At 44.4% G+C, this 22,626-nt stretch overlaps 1 protein-coding gene across 3 annotated transcripts in view; it reads left to right on the top strand.

The window, feature by feature from the left end:
• Window positions 1-22,626, top strand: part of Ddr2 (discoidin domain receptor tyrosine kinase 2) — a 125,443-nt gene that overhangs the window by 80,977 nt on the left and 21,840 nt on the right. For all 3 annotated transcript variants that reach the window (XM_038350053.1, XM_038350055.1, XM_038350052.1), the window contains exons 4-8: window positions 12,767-12,869; window positions 14,265-14,496; window positions 14,778-14,925; window positions 15,313-15,418; window positions 17,558-17,741. In XM_038350053.1, the coding sequence (XP_038205981.1) occupies window positions 12,767-12,869; window positions 14,265-14,496; window positions 14,778-14,925; window positions 15,313-15,418; window positions 17,558-17,741 (773 nt within the window). The remainder of the gene's footprint in view (window positions 1-12,766; window positions 12,870-14,264; window positions 14,497-14,777; window positions 14,926-15,312; window positions 15,419-17,557; window positions 17,742-22,626) is intronic.

Consider the following 22,626-nt stretch of genomic DNA (forward strand, 5'->3'; position numbering starts at 1 on the left):
AAGTTCTTCAGGGCCAGTTCACCCTGGCAAAGAAAGGAGGCATTGGGGATGCTCGGGGTCCCTTCAGTACCAAGTTGTCACCTGATTCCAAGTTCCTTCACTTTCACCAAGGCTGATGCATGTTGTTTCTTCTATATGTTTCCAAAATGAAAAATTATTTTCCATTCCCTGTGCCCCCACTATTCATGTCTTGAGAAAAATGCTAAGAGTTAAACTAATGGTCTCTCTCTCCCTCTCTTTCTCTCTCTCATCCTCTCTCCCTGATGATTAGAATAGAGTCCTGGGAGGGAGGGATATAAAAAGTAAGAAGGAGATGCCCCTGGATGAATTTCTCTCAAGTGAACAATGCTAGATGAGCTTTTTCTTTCTTGCAAGCTTGTTTGTAAAGTCTAGTCCTGGGTGGCCTCTTATATCCTTCCTTCCAGTATAAGAATCTTCCTCTGGTGATAGCAGAAGCTCAACTGCCCCTACTCCTCTCTTGATTATACCAAGAAGGGGAAAAGAGACTGTAAACTGAAGAACTCAACAAAAGCACCAACTGATACTCAGAGCCCATGCTGTATACTCCTAGTACCATTTGAAGTGATGTTAACAATGCAATCTTCATAGTAGATGATGAAGATGCAGTATTACTCCAGGTTTTGTTTGTTTGTTTGTTTGTTTTTCCCGAGACAGGGTTTCTCTGTAGCTTTGGAGCCTGTCCTGGAACTAGCTCTTGTAGACCAGGCTGGCCTCAAACTCACAGAGATCCACCTGACTCTGCTTCCTGAGTGCTGGGATTAAAGGCATGCACTACCACTGCCTGGCCGTTACTTTAGTTTTACAGAGAAGGGATGAAGGACCACAAATACTAGTCAATAACTGAAGTTATAGACAAAGCATCATAGCCTGGATGGGATTCCATCTAGTGCTAGCAAGATGATAGACCTTGACCTCCAAGCTCCACTGCTTCCTGCAGAGAGTGAGACCACATAGTATCAATGCAGAGGAGCCTATATCACAGAGAGTGCATGAATACTAGGGCCCGAGAAGTTGAATCTCAGGATTGATTTACAGAGGCAAAAGTGCATTTTGTAAAAAAAAAAAAAAAAAGAATAAAAGGTTCTCTGTTTAAAAGAACTCTGTGGCCAGTTCTGGGAGAGCTCAAGAAAAACTGGTTTAATCTGATTTAATCTAGTCTTTTGAAAGTGAGGAAACAGAGTTGAGGCTGTGCCGTTTCTGTGGCTGTGGTGAGATTGCCCTGAAGGAAAGGAACACAGGAGAGGAAGTTTGGTTTGTAGTTGTAGGTTATAGTTCATCAGTGAAGGAAAATGAAGGCAAGGACTCAGGCAGCTAGTCCCATAACACCCACAGTCAAGAGAAAATAAATGCATCTTGATGCTTGCTTTTGCTCAGCTAGCTTCTCTCGTTATTACACAGTTCAGAACCCACAGCCTAGGGAATGGTGCCATCCACATTGGGCTGGGCCGGTTAACAAACAAGACAATTCCCTGCAGGCATGCCTACAGGCTCACCTGATCTAGGCAAGTCCTCAATGAAACTACTGTCTTCCCAGGTGATTCTAGATTAAGACAAGTTGGCCTTTAAAAATTCACTGGTACACAGGTTCACAGAGACAAAATGATGCAAGGAAACACACATTGGGAAGAAAATCGCCACATCTCACTTTGGGTCTAAGCAAGCAGTCCTCAGCCTGTGGTTTGCACCCCCTTTGGGGGTTGAATGACCCTTTCACAGGGGTCACCTAAGACCCATCTGCATATTAGATATTCATATTACAATCCATAACAGAGGCAAAATTACAGTTATGAAATAAGAACAAAACTAATTTTATGGTTGGGGAATCACTACAACATGAGGAACCATGTAAAGGGGTTGCAGCATTAGGGAGGTTGAGGACCACTGATCTAGGCTATGACTTTACTGTATGTGTGAGCGTGGCAGGTTTTCAACTTTTGTTTGAACATCCTCAGTCTTCCTGCCTGTCATTGGTCACTACCTAAGGGCTATTATGAAGAACAGGATAATACACAGAAGGGACCTGGCATAACATAAGACATGAGATGTGCTCAAGCGATACCAGGCCTTATTTTCCTTAATTTTAGCCATTATATTACGGTGATCACAGACTTCATTGACAATTTGATTATTTTATACTGTCTTCTATATTTGAAATTACATAGAATATACTTCTCTTTTGCAATTCTTGGGTCTTCCATCTTAGGATGAAGGAGCTCCAAGTACATTTGCTGTGAAAATACAGCCTTCTACCCAAAGCATCTGGCGGATTGTTAGCTATACTCTGAAGTTTTACGTGTATTTTGTTACTTTGCACTCCTGTGTCTCAGGTCTCAAGCTTTCAAGAGGCAGAGAGTTAATGGAGTGCAGGAGAGGAGAGAACTTCTCTTCCTGCGGTCGGTTGAGTCAGAGCCCTTGGAGCCTTGGGCTAAGCCTCAGAGCCAGGGTCATGATCATGTGACTGCAATCAGAACACCACACAGAGTTCCTCTCCTGGGCCTCTGGGCTTTTGTCAGGTGTGCTTAGGGCTTCTGCACTGAGAGGCCACGAGACTACAGGAGGACCCCCAATCCTGGTAGGAATACACAAGGTGCCAGTGTCTCCGGTTACTATAGAGACCTAGCATTAAAGTGTCTAGGGTTAAATATCAGTACTACTTTACAACAATCTTGCTTAGCAATGCCTTTTCTAAGAGCTGGCAAAACCCCAAGGCCTTGAAGCTGGTATCATTAAGATATCCAATGGGGGGGGGGGTGTTTGGGTGCATGAATTTGAGATTAAATTTAAAGCCTTGTGCAAGCTAACAAATGCTTAACCACCGACTTAAGTCTTCAGTCTTTTTTTTTTTTTAACTCTAGTTAATTTTTTTAATGAAGACCCTTATTCAATTTCTCAGACTGGCCCTAAGCTTACTACATAGCTTTGAATTTGGGATCTGCCTGCTTCAACTGGGATTATATGTACATACCACAATGCCGAGCTAATTTATTTGTATATTTATAATTATGATCACATTTTGCCCAAGTAAGTAAAACCTCTGGTGTCTTGTTGGTTGGAATGTTAAGGTGTGTCAGTGAGCTAAAGCTAAAGAAATCTACCAGGCAGGTGACAAGAAGAAGGCAATGAACTGGAATACAAGAAAAGGCGCACGTGAAAACAAAGTAGGAAGATAGGAGTGGTCGTCAATGAGAAGTCACATAAGCAAGGTGCACATAATTTTGAAGTCTTTGGTGTATGTCAAATATTTCATGACCACCTAGGACTAAGGTCCATGCTGTACACACTCCCAAGAGACAGGTTCCTTGTGCTATTATATTTCAGTGTCTCTGAGACCAGGACATTGCAAAGTTTACATCAGTAAGAACCTTCTTCAAGCCTTTTTCCAGATTGTTCTTCTACTTGGAGGTCTTCATGATCTTTGAGATTATGCTTTGGACAGTGTGGCAACTGTTGGCTATCTGCAGTGGATGGTGGCGGAGGGGTGAATAGACGGTGGCCACGGAGATCAAAGGTCGAGATTCTACTTCTGGTTCTGTCCTTGTTCAATGTTATGACCTTAACTACTAAAGTAAATCTTTGTACCACAGCTGGTGATTACAGTCACTAGCTATTTGTTGGTATAATGAAATACCAGGACAGAACAAGGCTGTGAAGAAAACATGTTTGTTTATTCATAGTTTGGGAGGTTCAAGGGCATGGCGAATGACAATGGCAGAAGTGTGAGCAAGGAGAGAGCTGGATGGGGCCAGTTTGGGGCTTTGATAAAAACCCACAATGGAGTCCTTAAAAATTACCTTACCAGCCGGGCGGTGGTGGTGCACGCCTTTAATCCCAGCACCCAGGAGGCAGAGGCAGGCGGATCTCTGTGAGTTCAAGACCAGCCTGGTCTACAAGAGCTGGCTCCAGGACAGGCTCTAAAGCTGCAGAGAAATCCTGTCTCGAAAAAACCAAAAAAAAAAAAAAAAAAAAAAAAAAAAAAAAAAATTACCTTTCCTTTCAGAGGGTGGAGCCCAAGACTTCCCAGAATCCTCACCTCTTAAAGGTTCCATTCGTTTCCAGATTTCTACACAGGGGACCAGGTTCCCTTCACATTACATTTGCTCTCTGGGGAGCAAACAAAACCCCAACAGCACCAGCTTTGCTCAGTTACAAGGTGGGGGGATGTAACTTTATGGTCTGCATTTCACAAGGTTGCCTCCCCCCTCCCCCGGGGGGCCACATGGGAGATAATAGTGAGTAAGTGAGGAACATAGTAAGTAAAGGGCTTTGGAAAGTTGTTATCTGCAAATAGTGAATTGCCATTTGTGTCTTTAGGAAGAGTAGGGAACTGAAAAAAAAAAAATCCAAACACCAAACACACAAAGTGTGTACCTTGTAGATGACAGGGTAGGAAAAGGAGTTACTCGTGAACAATGCTTTTCCTGTAGTCTTCAAGAAAGACTTGAGTTCTTAGTGAAGAATGATGCTACCCTGGGCTGTGGTCATCCTGACCCCAAAGGGACAAAATACACTCAGTGTGTTTGCTCTAGCATAGGGAGATTGTGGATGAGCTCTTGCCTTTAGCAAGTCTCTGAAGAGCATGGATGCAAAAAATAAAATAAAATAAAATAAAATAAGCCACTCAGAGCTTTTGGTGGCTTGGACACATACACAGTTAAAGTAAAACAAAAGTTACAGTAGTTAAATATTTGAGGTTTGTGTGTGTGTTTTTATGGGCTTATGTGGGTGGTGATACACTGTTAAATGGCATGCAACCTTTTCTTCTGATTGGAAGATGTCTCTTTATCTGTTTTTATCTGTTTTCCTGTGGTGATGACCTCCCACCCACCCGTGACCATGAAGTTTGCCTGTCGCCATGCTTGGCTTCTGAAGGCAATCAGTCAACACTTGAGTAATTGAGGGTAGAAACGAAAGACAAGGGACTTCAAGGCTTCTCTGTGCTTCACGGCGGCAGGAAAAGAATGTAAATTGCGTCATGCCAAGCTTGATTTCGGAAAGATGTTGGGGAAGCCGAGGTAGAGGCTGTGGGGATGTGATTCCTTTAACAGTGGGATGCTGAGAGGGAGGAAATCAGAGAGGGAGGGTGAATTGAGCTCCCCAACCCCCAGCTGTAGTAAGGCCCAGTCTCCCTCAGGTCTGAATGGGGACATACCCTTCCCACTTGAAGAGGCAGAGCAACCTTGACCTTACAGAAGCTAGAGAGCTCTGTTTATTATTAAATGCCTGCGTTCCCCTTCCTATGGTCTACAGGGAGAATATTTGTAGGACTATAAATAAGGGAGGTTGTGGTCGCATTTGGTGTACACCTCCTACTCTGGGCATTTGTAAGGATGAATTCAGACTGCCTCTTTCGAGTGTCACAACCACAATAAAGGCACAAGACATCTAGGTCTGCCTTCTGTGTCATCATTAACATATCCCCAGTGTGTCATAAGCCCTGTCCGTGGAGATGGGGCAGATGTGGTTTAGAAAGGCCATGGTTTTAATGTGTTCTCTTTTAGTATGTTTGATCAACATTTAAGACTGGTAATAGATTCTCCTGTTAGGAACTTTCTCAAGAGTGATAGATGGACCCCAACTACCCACCCGAGTGGGTGCCCACTAAGTTAATGATGGTAGCATGTTCTGTCTTTAGCTACTGTTCCTTTGTCTTTCTGGGTTTTTGCTTTGTTTGTTTTCAGGTAGGATCAACTATATAGCCAGGGCTATCTTGGAATTTGCTGTGTAACCCAGGTTGGCTTCAGATAAAAACTACCCAGGCTTAGCCTCCCAACTGCTCAGACTGCAGGTATCAGCCTGTCTGTCTGTCTGTCTGTTTTTCACTCACCCTTCCCCTTTTACTCCCTCCTGTCTCATTTCATTCTTTTTGATTTTGTTTTGATATAGGGCCTCACATAGCCTGGGTGGGGTTTGTACTTTAAATGTTGCTAAAACTGGCCTTGAATTCCAGCTCTTCCTTCCCCTACTTCCAACCTGTGCTGGGATTACAGGTGTGGACCACCATGCCTGGCTCGGATATGTGTCTTATTTAAATAAAACAAATGTCTAATTTCTATCCCAAGAGAGCAGCCTTTCTGTAGTTAGTATTGCTTGTACATAAGAAACACCCCTCTTTAGACCTTACATCTTAAGAACAGGTTATAGTACCCAAAAGATTGAACTGGAATTCTTCCCTTGGCATGCCAAGAGTAAAGGATTTCCACATATTTGGGCACATTTCTGCACCTTATTCATTATGAGTAGCTACTGGAAACCCTGTGGTGTAGCAGGCAGAACTGGCATGGCCTGCTTCTTCTTGAAGCTGGCCTGACTAGCTCTTAGAGCATGCTGTCGGGTCTTTGGCTTCTGTAAGGGGCTGTGAACCTAAGTCTAGATTGGCCATTGGTGAAGCAATTGGATCTGCCTGTATCTGGCAGAACAACACATCTTCAGGCTACATCGTTGGTAGGCTGAATTCTCGGTCCTTGAGAGCGTCTCCAGAACCCCTGTGAGTTCTCCCCCTTGCAAGTCTTGAATTCTTTGGCTTTTACATTCCTGCTCTATAGGCCCAGCACCAGGCACGCAGCTGAGTGGAAGAGCTCTGTGCACAGTTCATCCTAGATTCTCATCAGCACTGATTAGTTTCCCTCCTAGCAACCCTCTGTGGGTGCCACGGCGAGTATTAGCGTCTTGTCCCTGTCTCAGTCTGCTGGGGGCTGAAAATAACTCCAAGGAGTCTTTCTCGTCTCTGAAATTGCTCCCTTCTCTAAGGCCTTAGTCATGCTGCTCTCCCTGCCTCATCAATCAGGCGATTTTGAGCAGAGCATTTATGAAGTTTATCCAGCTTTTTGCGGGGGGAAACATTGATTATCACAAGCTACCCTAGCCCACCTGGGGACAGGCATGGGAAGTTAACTTGTCCTCTGTTATCACTACTGTTATCCTCTTAAATGGTTGTGCTTCACCTAAAATGTATGTTATCAACATTACTATTTTGTCCTCCTCATCATCATCGTTATCATCATCTTCACTGTGTGTTTGGTGATGCATGTGCCGTAGCACACATACCGAGGTCAGAGAACGTTGTGGAGCTCACTTTCTCCGTTCGCTTTCAGGTGGGTTCTGGGAATTGAACTCAGGTAACCAGGCTTGCACATCCAAGCGCCTTTACCTGCTGAACCATCTCGCTGGACTGTTTCACTCTCAGAGTTCAAAGCAGTGCAGAACCAAAGTGAAAAAAGTTCCCAGCAGCAAAGGGTATAAAACAAAGTGTGGCTGAGACTCCACTCGGTGTGAGAGTGTTTCCCTTGCATGCACGCAAGGCCTGGCCTTGATACCTAACATACCAAGGACAATGTACCTCCGAACCCTGAAGCCCATATATTCAGATTTTCTTTCTCAAAGTCTTTAACACTTGTTTCTGGAAACTATTTTGAATTCTCAGAGCAAAGGGATATTCTTAAGGGGGGTGTCAACTTGGAAAAAGTGATCTTTGTGAAAGAGACCCATGTGCCAAAAAATAAAAAAAAAAAAAAAAAAAAAAAAAAAAAAAAAAAAAAAAAAAAAAAACAGCCTCACAAACTGAAGAAGGCAAGCCTAATGGTATTGCCTGGACCCTGGCAGGGTCTCAGTGTGAATAAGCTTTGTGAAGTCTGTGGGAAGCCGGGTTCAAGTGACATTTTTTGACTGGGCTTGTCCTTTTTAGAACAGCAAAAAGTAGACTGAGGAGGCTTGAGGAGGACCACAGCTGAGAACCCTGGATTTCCGTTACCATTGCTCTGGTCGTCTGCAAGTCTCTGAGCAACTCCGGTCACCATTTGGAGACTCACAAGTTTTTATATCAAATATAGAGGTCCAGGGTTCAATAAGTTAAGATTTCTTCCTGACTCTAAAGTTTTCAGTTACTCATGTTTCTTAAGACCACAGACTGGTTTGCCCCACCTCCGACCCTGATAATCTCTCTTTGTCAAGTATGTGTGCTTGGAGAGAGCCAGGGGTCATACCTCTGTGTTCAAACCTTTCGTGTGCTGTTTTCCTGGAAGCTGCATATAGGATACTCATTGATGGGGAGCCCATGGGCTGGAGCTGGCCATGGCGTGGTAAACATCTTGGAACAAGCAATGCTTTCAGGCTCACAGCCTTGGCAGGAGAGTCTAAAAAGTAATTCTTGGGAAGCTGGGGCCTGGTGGCAGCTGCTTCTCCTTAGCCTGCCTGCCAACCCTTACAGGAGCTTGGGATGGACAGAGTTCTCAGCAGGACCTACTGCAGCTGATGCTGGTAGTTTTCCACTCAGGGAAATTGGAAGAGTCCATCGGCGTCTCTGTCAGGAGATTGGTGGGTAGCAAAAGCACCCGGAAACCACCGAGACAACTTAGCAAGCAAACTCTTTGCTGCAGCGACTCTTGCTTCCGGTTGACAGGCTACCCTCTTTACTTAGTGTTTCCTTACATCTCAAAATATGGAGGGAACCAGAGAGTGGGATCTGGTGAGAGAGACGTGGGAGTAAGGAAGGGGTCTGATGTCGAGGGCTGGAGCCAGTGTTGCAGTCTGAGTCTTCCCTAGTAGCTGGGATCCCTTCCACCAGTTACCCAAAATAGGCACGTTCAATAGGAAAACCACAGTGGGGCTGCGGAGAAGTGCCACGTTGGGTTCCCTGGGCCAAGACTTCTTCTGGTTCCAAAGACCCAGTGGGACGAGGAAGGCCATCCAAGATCAGCTTGTCCTTTTCCTCTGCCCTTCCTGTGGGGCCCCTGGTAATACTGAGTCACGAAGAAATCCTGCTTGCATGTTACATTGCTACTTTACCAGCATTTGTCTCCGAGTTCCCTGTTTTCAACCTTATGTTCTTTGGTCCCGATTTCTAGATCCCTAGCCTAACTCCCACTGCCTGAGGTTGAATGAACCTTAGCCCCTCCTTATCAGTGGTTTTGATTTCCTTGGTCTCAGTTGTCTGTAGCCAATCATAGTTTGAAAATGCGAGATGGACAAAGTCTGAACTTATTCACAAATTTTAAATGTAGTGATTGGGACTCACATGATGAAATTCCGACTCCTCTCCCTCCCTCACACCCCGCGTCCATCGTCTGTCACTTCCCTCACTCCATCTCCTTATATAAAGCACCGTGTCATCTTGAGAATAGTGAGTGAAGTTCGGTAAGGTGGGAGAGAGCATGGAGAGACGGCTCAGAGGTTCAGAGACCTTGTTGTGCCTCAGGAAGATCTCTGTTCAGATCCCAGAACCCATAAAGCAAGCAGGGCATCCCACAGCTGTCTGTAGCTGTAGCTCAGAGGGATTAACTACCCATTTCAAACCTCAGTGCATACGAGTCCATGTACCTGCATACACGTGTGTGCCTACAGACATGTATGCGTAATCAAAATGAACATTTTAAAAATGATGTGAGACAGCTTCATTCATATAACTTTTACCATGGAATATCATAATTGTTCTATTTTAATATTAATTACTATTTATCTCTTGCTATGCTCAATTTCTAAGTTAAACATATATATATATATATATATATATATATATATATATATATATAAAATCAGTGCTCTGGCACTGACTGAAGGTTCACATCTCCGCACAGAAGAAGATTCCTGCCATCTCTCAGGTCTGTCTGTAGTCCCTGGACCCTCATGAAAACTCCAGAAAACCTTCCTAGTGGATCTTGGTGATTCGTTATCCAATAGCACTGACTAAGACCTGCGTTGTGGCTTTTCCTCCTCTCCCACCGGTAGCTCACCCCCACTGATGAACTTTGACCCTGCCTGCCGAGAGGCTGCTGGGCAAGCTGCTGTGTCACAAAAACTTGTTGAACTCCACAGATGGTAACTCACTTGGGAGGCTCCGAGCCCGAAATTAATCCTCCACTGCGCTCCAAGATCTAATGTGCACCACACTCTCCATTTTTCCGTCCGGGCCTTCGTCCTTCCATCCATCTACCTGTCTCTCTGCCTTTTCATGCCTACCTGTGTGCCCAGTGTCTGTTGAACACCTGAGCAGTGCTGTGTGTTGGCAGGTGTTGAAAGGGGCAAGGAACGTACCATGATCACTAAATCTCAACAAGGAGTCCCAGAGGTACAAGGGCCATAGAAAAATCCATGATGAAAGTTATTTCTTAAAAGGATCCCTACTGGGTTTATCCCAACACCAAATTTTAGTATTTTTGACAGCTCCGTCAGAGTCAGAGACAGTAATAGCCACTGTCAAGTAGGCAAGCAACTTGTATCCATTTGATTTCTGAACACTTTCGTCTTCCCTTTGTGTCCTGGACCAGAAGGGAGCTCTATGAGAGAAATCCTTTCCTGTGTCTTATTCACTACCGAGCAGCTATCTAGATACAAGGACACTCGTTAATGAGCACATCTGTTAGCTCAACACACGAACAGATAGATTACTGTAAGGTAAGCGATGGTCAGACTTACAGGGAAGCCTGTTCTATTTGCTGTCAGTGTGCACATTGTGACTCAAGGTTTCCCTTGGCTGAATCCCCAGGATTTTGTCTGTAAGCCTCTGGGAAGGACTCAGCGGTCCTCTGACAACTCACAGCCAAGAATCCTATGTGGTCTTTCTCGGTCACTCCCCCATCTGCCTCTCAGACAAACTTCAGATCCCTGTTACTTCATTTTCTTTATCCGTTCAATAGGGAAAAATTCCTGCATGGAGTCAATTAGGATATGACATAAAAAGATTTTCCAGGAAATACAGTCCTACTGAGACATGTTGTAGAGGCAGTGGCAGCATAAAATGTCTTGGTTATTATCCCAAGGACCAGCATTCCCCATGGTGGGAAGTTATTTATGACATTTTCATGACTCACCTTGTTGGCTCTTCTTTCCCAATGTCTGGCTTACCTCACATGTCCCAGAGCGCAGGGATTCTCATGATGTGTACAGCCCAGCATCTGGAGATGTATGATGGATTATGATGGATGGCACTGAGAGCCTACTGACTGGGGATGTTCTATTCTGTGGCTGCCAGCAGGGTCCCTAACATTGTTCTCTGTCCAGGAGGGATGGGATCTGGGAGCAGAGCTCTGAGCCCAATCCCTCAGAAAACTAATTCTGGATCTCTATCAACATGCAGTTCTCGGATTGAGCTTCAGATATGCTAGAGTTAAGATCTAAGATCTTCAAATGTAAGCCACAGCTTGCAACAGGCAGAGGGCCAAATGGAACAGAAAAAGCGAAGGTGGCACTAGCTCTTGCTCTCAGTTTGACTTTGCCTTTCTTGGGCAGCTGTCCTTTTTTTGTGTGTGTCAGTTGTTTAACAACAGAGATTCTTTTAAGAAATAACTTTCATCATGGATTTTTCTATGGCCCTTGCACCTCTGGGTTTCCTTGTTGAGACTTCAGGTTATTCAGGCTTTGGACACAAGGGGCTTCCAGGCCTTCAGCCTCTGATGGGAGCTGCATCAGTAGACTCTTCTGCCAAGGCTTTAATGTCCTGAGACTTACACTGAGCAGCCCCTCGTTCCCTTTCCTCTGCTGTCTGCAGATGGTCCTTGAGGAACCATTCTGCCTTTGATCCTGTAGGCCAGTCTAACAACCCCCCATGTGTGTGGGGTTTTTTACGTATAGTGTAAGGGTCAATTTCACTCTTGGTCATGTGGATGTACAAATTTCCCAAAGTTTGCTGTTCTCCCCCTCCCCCATATATTTTTTTTGGTACCTATGTTGAAGACCACTTGACCCTATATGTGTGAGATTACTTATACATACATATATATATATATACATATATATATATTCACTAGGCTGTTTTAATTATTATAGCTTTGAGATATGTTTTGAAATCTAGATTTGTAACATGTCCAGATCTATTTTTTTGTAAGAATGCTCTAGTTTTTACAAGGCCATTTGTGGCTTCATATGAATTTTATGATTAAAAACAATATTTCAGAAAAAATACTGTTGAAAATCAGTTTTTTCTCTTCTCTCCTCATGATGGTTCCTTTCCCCTGCTTTATATGCCTCGCCTTTTTTTGTTGTGTTCCACTGTGTGGAACACAGTGACTTCAGAGTATTCAAATATTCCTTGCCTTGTCTTTCTAAGTCAGGAAGTTCCCACGGTGCGTTCTCACCCCCTGCTGTAAGTGGGCACTGTCAGGGCAGTAGCCAGCTCATCTGTTGGGCTCTTCCTTGTTTACCAAAGCTCAGATATGGTGGTCCTTTCATCTGGTCCTCATTGTGTGAAAGCTGTGTTATTTTCATATGTTTTATTTTATTCTCTTTGTTGAAAGTGAAGCCCACCCATAAAACTATTGTTTTAAGTCAGGACCCAGACTGCTCAGTACAAACATGGGGCAGTTCATGGGTTTGTTTCATAATCTCATACAGTCGGCGCCCCAGAAAACCAGAGTGCTGTGAATCTTAGGGGCATCTGATTGCTACAAGGAAACTAGTACTTGTAGGAAATTGATTCAATATGCAAATCTGCTATTAAGGAACTAAAGATGGGCTCCTGGAGTTATTACTCAATAAAATAAGAACGCTCATATTAATTATATCACATTAGTCACTAGAGTCTGGGCCAAAATGTAAGCCTGGCTGTTGGTTAGATTTTGGAGGTATAAAAAGTATTTGAATTAGGGTCAGAAAGAAGTTCTGTAGCACAAAGTGTCCGAAGTGGGGTGATGAAGAGATGGAGGAAGATTTCAGTGTTTCTCTTTCCTACCTAATGTTACTAGCTTCAACCTTCCTGGGGGCTCTGGCGTAAAAATGGAAGCATATTCTCTGTGTTCTCTTTGTTTCCTTCGTCCAGCTTCATGTCGCTATCCTCTGGGCATGTCAGGAGGCCACATTCCAGACGAGGACATCACAGCTTCAAGTCAGTGGTCAGAATCCACGGCTGCCAGATACGGGAGGTGAGGATGGCTCCATCAGGAGAGCCTGAACGCTGGGGGAAATGGACACCCACAGCCATGGCTTGAGGGATGGTGAGCACTCGTGAGATCAGAAGAGAGACGTGAGGGGCTTGTGCTGCTCGGAATCTTTCAGAGGGAGACCAGGCCTTGGCTGTCGTTGCTGGTCTGGAAGCCTCTTCCTAACCACAGCGGCCTCAGAGCCACGCCACCCACTGTGAATGGGGTCATTGATAGGCAGTGGATTTGCGGGCTGCTGCGGGAGAAAGGCCAAGGCTGAAGGTCCCGGGAGATACAGATTATGTAGGACACTGGCCATGAGGGAGCCCACTTCTCAAGAGGCACCTGGAATGTGACTGTGCAGGGCTTTTACGGTTAAACCAGACACTGAGGTTTCCAGTAAGTTCTTCCCTCCCTCAAGGAAACCTCACACAGAAGGACCATCCTCATCCATAAACAGAGCATATTCTGTGTGGTAGTATGTATTTCCCAAGGTTCCCTAAAGGAACAGACTCCCAACTCAGAAACAATTCTGCTGGCCAATGCCTACTCTTCCTGCTAATTATTTTGGTGTCAATTTCGTGCCAATTTTGTTAAAATGGAATCGCCCACAAGGAAATCAGTCTTCGTAGGCCTTCCCCATCATATTTATCTTAGTATCTGAGTGACTGGGGGGATGGCTGGTGGAGTTAGGGAGAAGCAAGAAACGAGTGGGTAGCATCTGTGAGGAAAGGAAGCACTCCAAGGAAGAGGAAAAATGCTAAGAGCTTCCCAAATAAACCTTTGAGTGATTTCGCAACCGTGTTCAGTGCTAGCCCAGCCTGGAGTTAATAAGCGAAACCAGGTTATTGGCCACTCCATTTGCATGCTTTCTGCCCTCACGCTCACCTTTACCACGGTTCCCATGGCTTTTGCTGGGTGGCCAGGCCCATCCTGCTGCCCAGCATTCCACTGCGTTGCATAGCCCACACCGGAGACCCTCCCGTTCCTCCCTCCTCACTCCCTTAACTTGATACCCAGACCACAAACGGCCAGCTTTGTGAGGCTGAAGCTGAGAATTGGAAGGAGGATGATGAAAGAACTCCATAAGGGAACAGGGGTGGCAAGAGTTTCATTTCCCAAGAGTTCGCTAAACTCTAAAGGTTACATGTGTTTTGGAAGCCCCCAGCTCCCTTGTGATGACATTCCCTGGGTTGCGTGGTGCTTCGGAGACAGGAAACTGACCACAAATGGGAATGGTTAGGATAGAGAGACACAAGGGGAGGTCCTCAAAGTCCCGCTGGGCTAGACTGCCGCTTTCCGCTCGCTCCTCGGGCGCAGGACAGCCGCTTGCTATGAGCTGGTGAGTGACGCTAATTCCACAGCTGTTCTCTGTTTGCCTTATCCTTCCTGCTCCAGGCTTGACTCTGAAGAAGGAGACGGAGCCTGGTGCCCCGAGATCCCCGTGCAGCCCGATGACCTGAAAGAATTTCTGCAGATTGACTTACGTACCCTGCACTTTATCACTCTTGTGGGGACCCAGGGACGCCACGCAGGGGGTCATGGCATCGAGTATGCGCCCATGTACAAGATCAACTACAGTCGAGATGGCACTCGCTGGATCTCCTGGCGCAACAGACATGGGGAGCAGGTAAGAAGAAAACGTCCACGTTCTGAGGGAACATATGTTTAATCATAATAGAACCACTCAAATGGACTATGTGCTCAGTTATGTGTATGTTCAAACCTGACATGCCATTGTAAATGTGACCAAAGGTGCGGGAGGTGGCACAGAGGGTCTATTCGCTCCGCTGGGAGAGCTGAGTAAATATTTCCGTGAGTGGAAAGCAAAGGCTCCATCAAATGCATGATTAGTAAAGAAAGACGAGCATGGATTTACGCTATCTCTGCTATTTCCTTTCTCTCTCCTAGGTGCTAGATGGGAACAGTAACCCTTATGATGTTTTCCTGAAGGACTTGGAGCCGCCCATTGTCGCCAGATTTGTCCGCCTTATCCCAGTCACTGACCACTCCATGAATGTGTGCATGAGGGTTGAGCTTTATGGTTGTGTCTGGCTAGGTAAGCATCTACCGCAGAGATCATGTGCCCCATATGGAAACTCCTAAGGCCTGGGAACTGAAGACCGGCCATCAACTCAGAAAGGGATGGAGTCATTCACCCTTGGAATGAAATGATCCCCCTTGGTTAAAAGAGAAAAATAAGGCATGCAATCCACCCAGGGTTTGGTGTCCTGGTGCCTGGAATGACACATTCGGAATTACTCAGGTAACTGCCACTGAGGTGGGCTTCTAGCAGTGCTCAACTATGAGCCCAAACTGAGCCCCAGTGGACATGATGCATAAGATTGTGCACCTCTGGAAGCTCAAGTAGCTTCTTGGGGCACCTGGTCAAGCGGCAGGCACATCTCCTTACCAGAGACACTGACAACTGCATTTCTTTTGACAGATGGCTTGGTGTCTTACAATGCTCCAGCTGGGCAGCAGTTTGTACTCCCTGGAGGCTCCATCATTTATCTGAATGATTCTGTCTATGATGGAGCTGTTGGCTACAGGTAAAGTCCAGAAGATTGAAACAATCACACAAATGGGGAAAATGGCCATAACATAACATAACATTCCCATTCCATAACAAAAAAATTATTGTGATATAGTCAGTAATCAACGAATCAGTCATCCCACCAGTATTATGTCTGTGAGTGACGCACCGTGAGACATTTGAGATGGGGCAAGCCGTAAGGTACTTGCATCTCCAATTTGTAGCCTGCTTTTGCAAAACATAATAATAATAATAATAATAATAATAATAATAATAATACACTAGTCAGGAAGAAATTACACAAAGCAAGAGCTAAACTTTGTGATATGGCTATAAATGTGGGAGCAATATTTTTTGACCCAGAAATGAGGATGTGTGTTCCAAATAAAAGCTGATTTAGTTAGAGATAAAGTAATAAGTCACAGAGTTAAGAAACAATGGACTTCATAGATACAATACTTTAGAAGCTGGGAGAAGAAAAACTATTCTATCCGGGTTTACAATGCATAAGAAAAGCTTTCAGGATGAGATGTAATGGAAGCAGGGAAAGGTAGGTAGAAGGGTGCAGAGAAAATAGTAGAGGATGATATTGGTCTGATTACGGCAAGAGATGGAGCTGTGAGCAGCAGAGAGGGCTGAAGTGGATGGATGGAGAGCTGGGGCAGAAAAATATCATTAGACACATGGGGGTTTAGAGCTGGGTAAGACGCGTGCTATCCATTCTAATCCCTCACTATATTCTTCTTCTGGCCCATTCCTAACTCCGTTCTTTCTTAGTTCAGTCTTTATCAGCAAGGACTGAGCCTGGAAGAGAGGTCAGAATATTGTGAAGTTCAGAACAGACAACAGAAGTTTCTAGGGCACGAGAAAGTAATGTTAGTTAGTGCATCTCAGAAAGCATATTGTAGAATTACAGCCCTTCTACTAGCTTAGGTGTGGAGAATGAACTATCACCCTCAGCTGCCAGCCCCTGGGGAAGTCCTGATTAATGCAGTCGTCTGTTCCTACTTATATCCATCTACTTAGTCATTCACTTCTGCTCCACTCCCTTGCAGCATCTTGATGTCATCAGTCACATCCTAACTAGTGTAGAGTCAAGGCACACGGGAAATGAGATATCAGTTGAATCCAATCCAACCAATCTTTGCTAGTCAGTTGCTATGATGTGTGAGGAAGTGGCGTAGGTGTTGTAGGTATTCAAAGAAAATGGAAATGGGTCTTGCTTTTGAGGCATTCACAGTTTGGGATAGGGGCTACATAAGAAGATTGATTACTTTATGTATTAGTTACTTTTTTTCACTGCTGTGATCAAATACCCGATGATAAACAACTTGGGGAAGAAGGCTTTATTTTAGTTCACAGTTCATCGGCTGGAGATGGTGCAGCGTGGCAATGTTCTTGGTCGTGGTGGGAACTTGAATGCCAGGACCAGGACTAGTAAGAAGGAGATCGAGAAGAGGGAGGATGGATAGGGAGAGGGGTTTTTTCTTCTCAGCATCATCAATACAATGATTCATTGAAGAGTCCTAAAGTTGGGGAAGGACATGATTGGAGTTGTGCTTAAATAGATGAACCAGGCAGGTGGCAAAGATTAGATTTGAGTCTAATGAGAAAGTAGTGAGGTAGATTTTTTAAATCCCAGATTCCACCAGGTAAAATGAATAGCCAAGGCCATAATGGCAATCTTGGGAACAAGAAAAGGAAGAAATAGTCATTTGGGGGAGTATAAGTATCCAATCAAATTGATACTGTCCTAATGATCTATTCCCTTGAATCATTGGAGAGGTCAAATTTCACATAAGCAAATGTTATTAAATAGCCAATGTTTGCTACATAGACAGCAAACCTTTTAAGAGCTGGCTTATTAGTTTACATAAAAAACTTCTGCTATGCACTGTGTTCTTGCCTACGCTTCCAGCTGAAGATGGTGTCTTGATATAATGATTTACTATTATCAAAGTATCATGGACTACACGATTCAGAAAGAGAAGTCACAAGTATAAAATGATTGCTTTCTCCAAATCCTTCTATCTCTAACATTATCTATCGTGTCTTGCAATATCCGGTGGTGAAGTAGTGCCGTGAAGAGTTCTTCTGTGGGTGCGTGAGTAACTCTGGGCTCCTCTCTTCTCTCCTCTTCCGTTGGCCTGAGCAGCATGACTGAAGGGCTAGGCCAGTTGACTGATGGGGTATCCGGCCTGGATGACTTTACCCAGACCCACGAATACCACGTGTGGCCTGGCTATGACTACGTGGGTTGGCGGAATGAGAGTGCTACCAATGGCTACATCGAGATCATGTTTGAATTTGACCGAATCAGGAACTTTACTACTATGAAGGTCAGTGGAGTTAGGTGTCATAGATTTTCCTAAGGAAATTCAAAATTTTAGTGGGTGTGTGGGGTGGCGGGGAGGAAGGGATTTTTGATGAGCCTTGAACTGATATCAACAGAACTAGATTTTAGAATATATTCCAGTATTACAAGTATACGTAAATTCAAAATCACATTATTTTTCATAACAAAATTATTTATTGATTCTTTGGAAATATCACAGCATGCGTCCCAAATCTGCTCACCTACTAGTCCCTCCATGTCTGACTCCACACCTACAGTATCCCCCAAGAGAAACCCCCAAATTAATTAAAAACTAAATAAAATAAGCAAAATCCCTCCACGTTCCTCTATCCTTCCTGACTCTTCAACACCTCTTCACCCATCCCAGTGGCATTGGGAGCTGTGGCGAATCACACACATAACCTTTTGTCCAATCAGCCCCACCCAGGATGTTCATAGCCATGAGTCATTGGTCTGGTTCATAGGCCTCTGACATACCATCACCACTGGACCCTCACCAAAACTCCTCTCGGACATCCTGCTGTTGCCCTGGTCATGGAGATCCTGCAGCTATTGTTCCGCAGAACCAGTCCCTTCACAGGCTCCACTAGGTCACAGACAGGGTAAATGTTAGTTAGGATGGGCCAACCCAAGGCCCAGGATGTGGTCCTGGCTGGTAGCTGAGCTGGTCAGTCTGGGCTGCTGGGACAGCTGCCTCAGTCGAGGGGCAAAGCCAGCTCTCCCATGCCCATGGTGAGGGGTGAGGCCATCTCTCCTGAGTGTGAGAATGCAGGGCCAGCTCCCCCATGAAGGGTGGGACCAACTCTCCTGTTGCAATGTCCAGTGTGTGACAGGGCCAGCTCAGGATGGCCCTTGGATTTCAACATGAATGGTTCCTACGGTCCCCTGTGGTAACACACACCATGGACATCAACACAGACCCCAGTTGCAGTAGGACCACAGGCCCAGCCCAGGGCCAATGTCACCCTGGCCAGCATTGGCAAGCAGGCTGCCCACAGCCGCCTGCTCCTCGACACGTTCGCCTTTTGGGCTCTGCCCCTTTCCACAGCACACGAACCATTCTGCTTTCCTTCCTATTTCTCCACCTTATGTTTGCAAATCATAAGGACACCCACCCACCCTATCCCCTGTGGCACTGGAGGTGGGGCAGGGGTAGGGTGTTGAGGGGAGGACGGGAAGGTGGTGGGCATGCAGGCTATGGATTTTTCAGACAGCTGGGGCTGTGAGGACCCCTGCTGGCCTGTGGTGTACATTATTTTTTTTAAGGCCGTTTCTTCATTTGTTAATTCTGGGATAGGCTAGGTTAGGCCTGTTATTATTGATTTACTACCCCTCTCCCTTCCTCCCTTCCCAGCGCCAGAGCCAATATTGTTTCTCAATCAGGCATAGAAACAGTTATTTCATCAGTGCATTACAACAGAACAGTTAAGTGGAAATTGGTGACTGACTATTGCTGAGTGGTTGGGTGGAAGCCAAAGGCTTGGCAAAGGCTGCCCCAGAGAATTCCATGGAATGAACCATGGCAAATATACAAAGGCTTGGCAAAGGCTGCCCTAGAGGCCGCCATGTAATGGACCATGGCAAATATGAATACATGAAGAGATCCGCAGAAGGAAACGTAAGGCCCAGATTTTATTTTCTCTGAAGTAAGACCCCACCAGCAAGCCAAAGCTTGTGGCTGCCGTTGATAATGTCTTTGTTATAATATCAAGTGTTTCCTGGTATCTGGTTTAAATCCTTATCTGCCCTTTCCATCATTCCACCCCAGGTCTGCTTTAGAGAGAAGGGCACGGCAAAAACAAAACACACACACACACACACACACACACACACACACACACACACACACACACAAACCCCAAAACAAAAAGCATGCAAAAAGCAACCAGATTAGGTGTAAATCCGAATTCTAAGGCTAGGTAGGACCAAGGGGTGTGGAAGAAAGCCCTTGTGTTTAGTGTAAGATGAGACTGCAGGGTCTTATATGGTTTGTGCGTAACTCTTTATCATCTATGAAAGCACAAAAGGGAACCTCACTAAAAGCCTCAGGAAAGGGTGGGCGAATCAAATTTGGCCTACCACATGAATATTCATGTATCTGATCTTTTCCCATGTGATATTCATGTGGAAAGTATTAATAATCCGCAAATTTGGTAACTCTTACTCAGTACCCAGTCTTCAGTTTGTATATGCTTCTTGAGTTAAATGGAAAATATATTAATTATATTATATATTATATATATAAAATTAAATTTCATCTGTTCATTTGTGTTTGTTATTGGTTTCACAACTATATTTGGGGAATAATATGCTAGATTCTTTTTTTTTTTTTTTGGTTTTTCGAGACAGGGTTTCTCTGTGGCTTTGGAGCCTGTCCTGGAACTAGCTCTTGTAGACCAGGCTGGTCTCGAACTCACAGAGATCCGCCTGCCTCTGCCTCCCGAGTGCTGGGATTAAAGGCATGCGCCACCGCCGCCCGGCTAATATGCTAGATTCTAAGTGAAGAATATTCCCTATCTTGGGCCACACTGGTCCCAAGGTCAGTAGGAAAGGCAATATTAATTTGCAAAAGAATGTATGCAGGGTCATATGGGACCAAGAAGAAGGAAATATATATCATCAATTATCATTGAACATTTCACCTAATACAAAGTTGTTATTTCTTACATAAACTAAGTTTTAAAAATACATGCCTTCTATATTACTTCCAGATACTAACGGATAATATCTCTTAAGTGGGTTAATAGTTATTCATTAAATGACCATTTACGATAAGAATAGGAGGAACAACATACACCCACTCTGTTGACTAGTTGTTGGAGGATCTTTAGCCATCATAAAACATAAGTGTTTGCAATTACATGTAACACATTATTCTTCAGAGATTTTTGTAGATGGGAAGTAGAGAGAGCCAAAAGAAAGGACTATGGATAACAACAACAAAAATATGCTGTAAGAGAAATATGGTTTTTTGTATTTGTCCTTAATGTACCTGTGAACTCACACATAAACTCACAAGTCTATATACCCCAGGGAGAATTTGTAATTTAACAAATAGTTAAATGAATTTTAAATTATCTATGAGGTTATAATATTTCATCAGGAAAATCTGATCTTCCTGAATCTCCAGGATTCTTTTCAGCTAGTTTAATCACAGATCAAAATGATTCCAGAGCTTAAATTAAGGAACCAGAAATTCCTAAGGAGTAGCTTCAGGGCCATCTTCTTAGGCAACCAAATCCCCCACATGTTTTAACTTTTCTGGCAAAAACGGTAAAAGATGACTCCCAGGGCACGAATATCTTTTATAGATCAGGTTTCTTTCTGAGGCAAATTACTCTTCATTTCTTGCTTTGAAGAATGGTTAAAGTATACTGTTAAAGCTTATTCATGCATCCAAAGTATATTGTTTTAATAAATAAATATGTAAGCCCACATGGAATGCAATCCTATGCTATTTATTTGCATTCCAGAAGAATTCTTGAAACATCTGTAGGAAAGATTATTACCTTCCCTGCAGGGTGCTTACCCAACAATTTGCAGATTTCAGAACATCTGAAAAACCTATTGAAGCTGGAGAAGGTATTTCTTTGACTTATTTATTTTTTTGCCCTTAGCCTTACTCCATTGACTTGGGGGCCAATAGACTAGGATGTTTATTTCACTCAAGGAAGATATTAACCCATGTGTTCATCAATAAAACCTGTGGAGGAAAAAAATCCAATTGGAAAAGTTAAGGAGGCTTCTCTATTTCTCTGCGGTATGGTACACAAAAGGGCATTGGGATAGATGTCCAGGGCTCCATATCCAGCTGTGTTGTGGGTTGACCACAGGTCTGGAAAGCACGTGAGTATGTGCATCTCATCAGCACGCATACTTAGGCTCGAAGATTTGTGTACCCTCTAGTAGCTCTTGTGATCTACCCTTAGAATACCTCTGAACGTCATTTCCTTCTTTATTTAAAAGTGAATTCATCCTGGTAGTCCTCCACTTACTATCTATCACTCAGGGCCTAAGCAGACATTAAAACAGAAACAGGAAATATGGTCCATGAATGGCAGTCAGGCCTTTCCAACCCGTGAAGCTCTTGAGGGACAATGGCCAGCAAGGATCTGTTTTCCACGTGAGACCGAGCCGGAGGAGATGGAACTGAGCTGCTGTAGGAACCCGAGTCAGTTGCAAATATACACATTACATCTTTTGTGGGTCGTTGGACTGCTGTGGAATTTTTGCTCTTGATGACATCACAAGCCTAACAAGCATCCCACTGAAAGGGTCATGGGTCAGGAGAGTGGATGGCAGCTACCTTCTAATTGACTTTTTGTCTCCTCTCAGAAATCACCAGTGAGAAAGATTTGATTTTTCCCATCTGAATGGTTTTACTTAAACTGAATTTGCTTAAGTTTGTGTCTCTGACTGAAAGTGCCAATCCATGTATGTGAAGTTAGATTTCCGTAAAGAAAGATGAAATTGTACTTGTTTGCGTATGATTTTCTCTCAAGTTTCCCACATACCCTCCCTGAAGAGAAAAGGTCTGGCTTTGGAAAGTACCGGGGAGGAAGAAGGGTGCCGCGTTGGGTCACCATCTCAGATCAGAATAGCGCAAATGTGGGCAGAGAGCAAGCATGATCGAGAATGTTGCAGAGCCAGGAGAATTCCTGTGAGGACAGACTTGGGACGATGCTGGTCTAGTCCTCCCCTAGCAGCTGGGGACACTGCAGCCTGGAACAGAGTTGCAAACTGGAAATGGGTACAGCATCCTAGGTTTTAGGGGCCCAGTATGGTTCTGCTGCGCGACTCTGCTGACATCATCCTAGGTTTCACACGGACTGAACTGACCTGGGTATCATTGCCACTATCCAGAAGAC

This window comes from Arvicola amphibius, chromosome 12 (assembly GCF_903992535.2).
Source record: "Arvicola amphibius chromosome 12, mArvAmp1.2, whole genome shotgun sequence".
In the NCBI taxonomy this organism is placed as follows: domain Eukaryota; kingdom Metazoa; phylum Chordata; class Mammalia; order Rodentia; family Cricetidae; genus Arvicola; species Arvicola amphibius.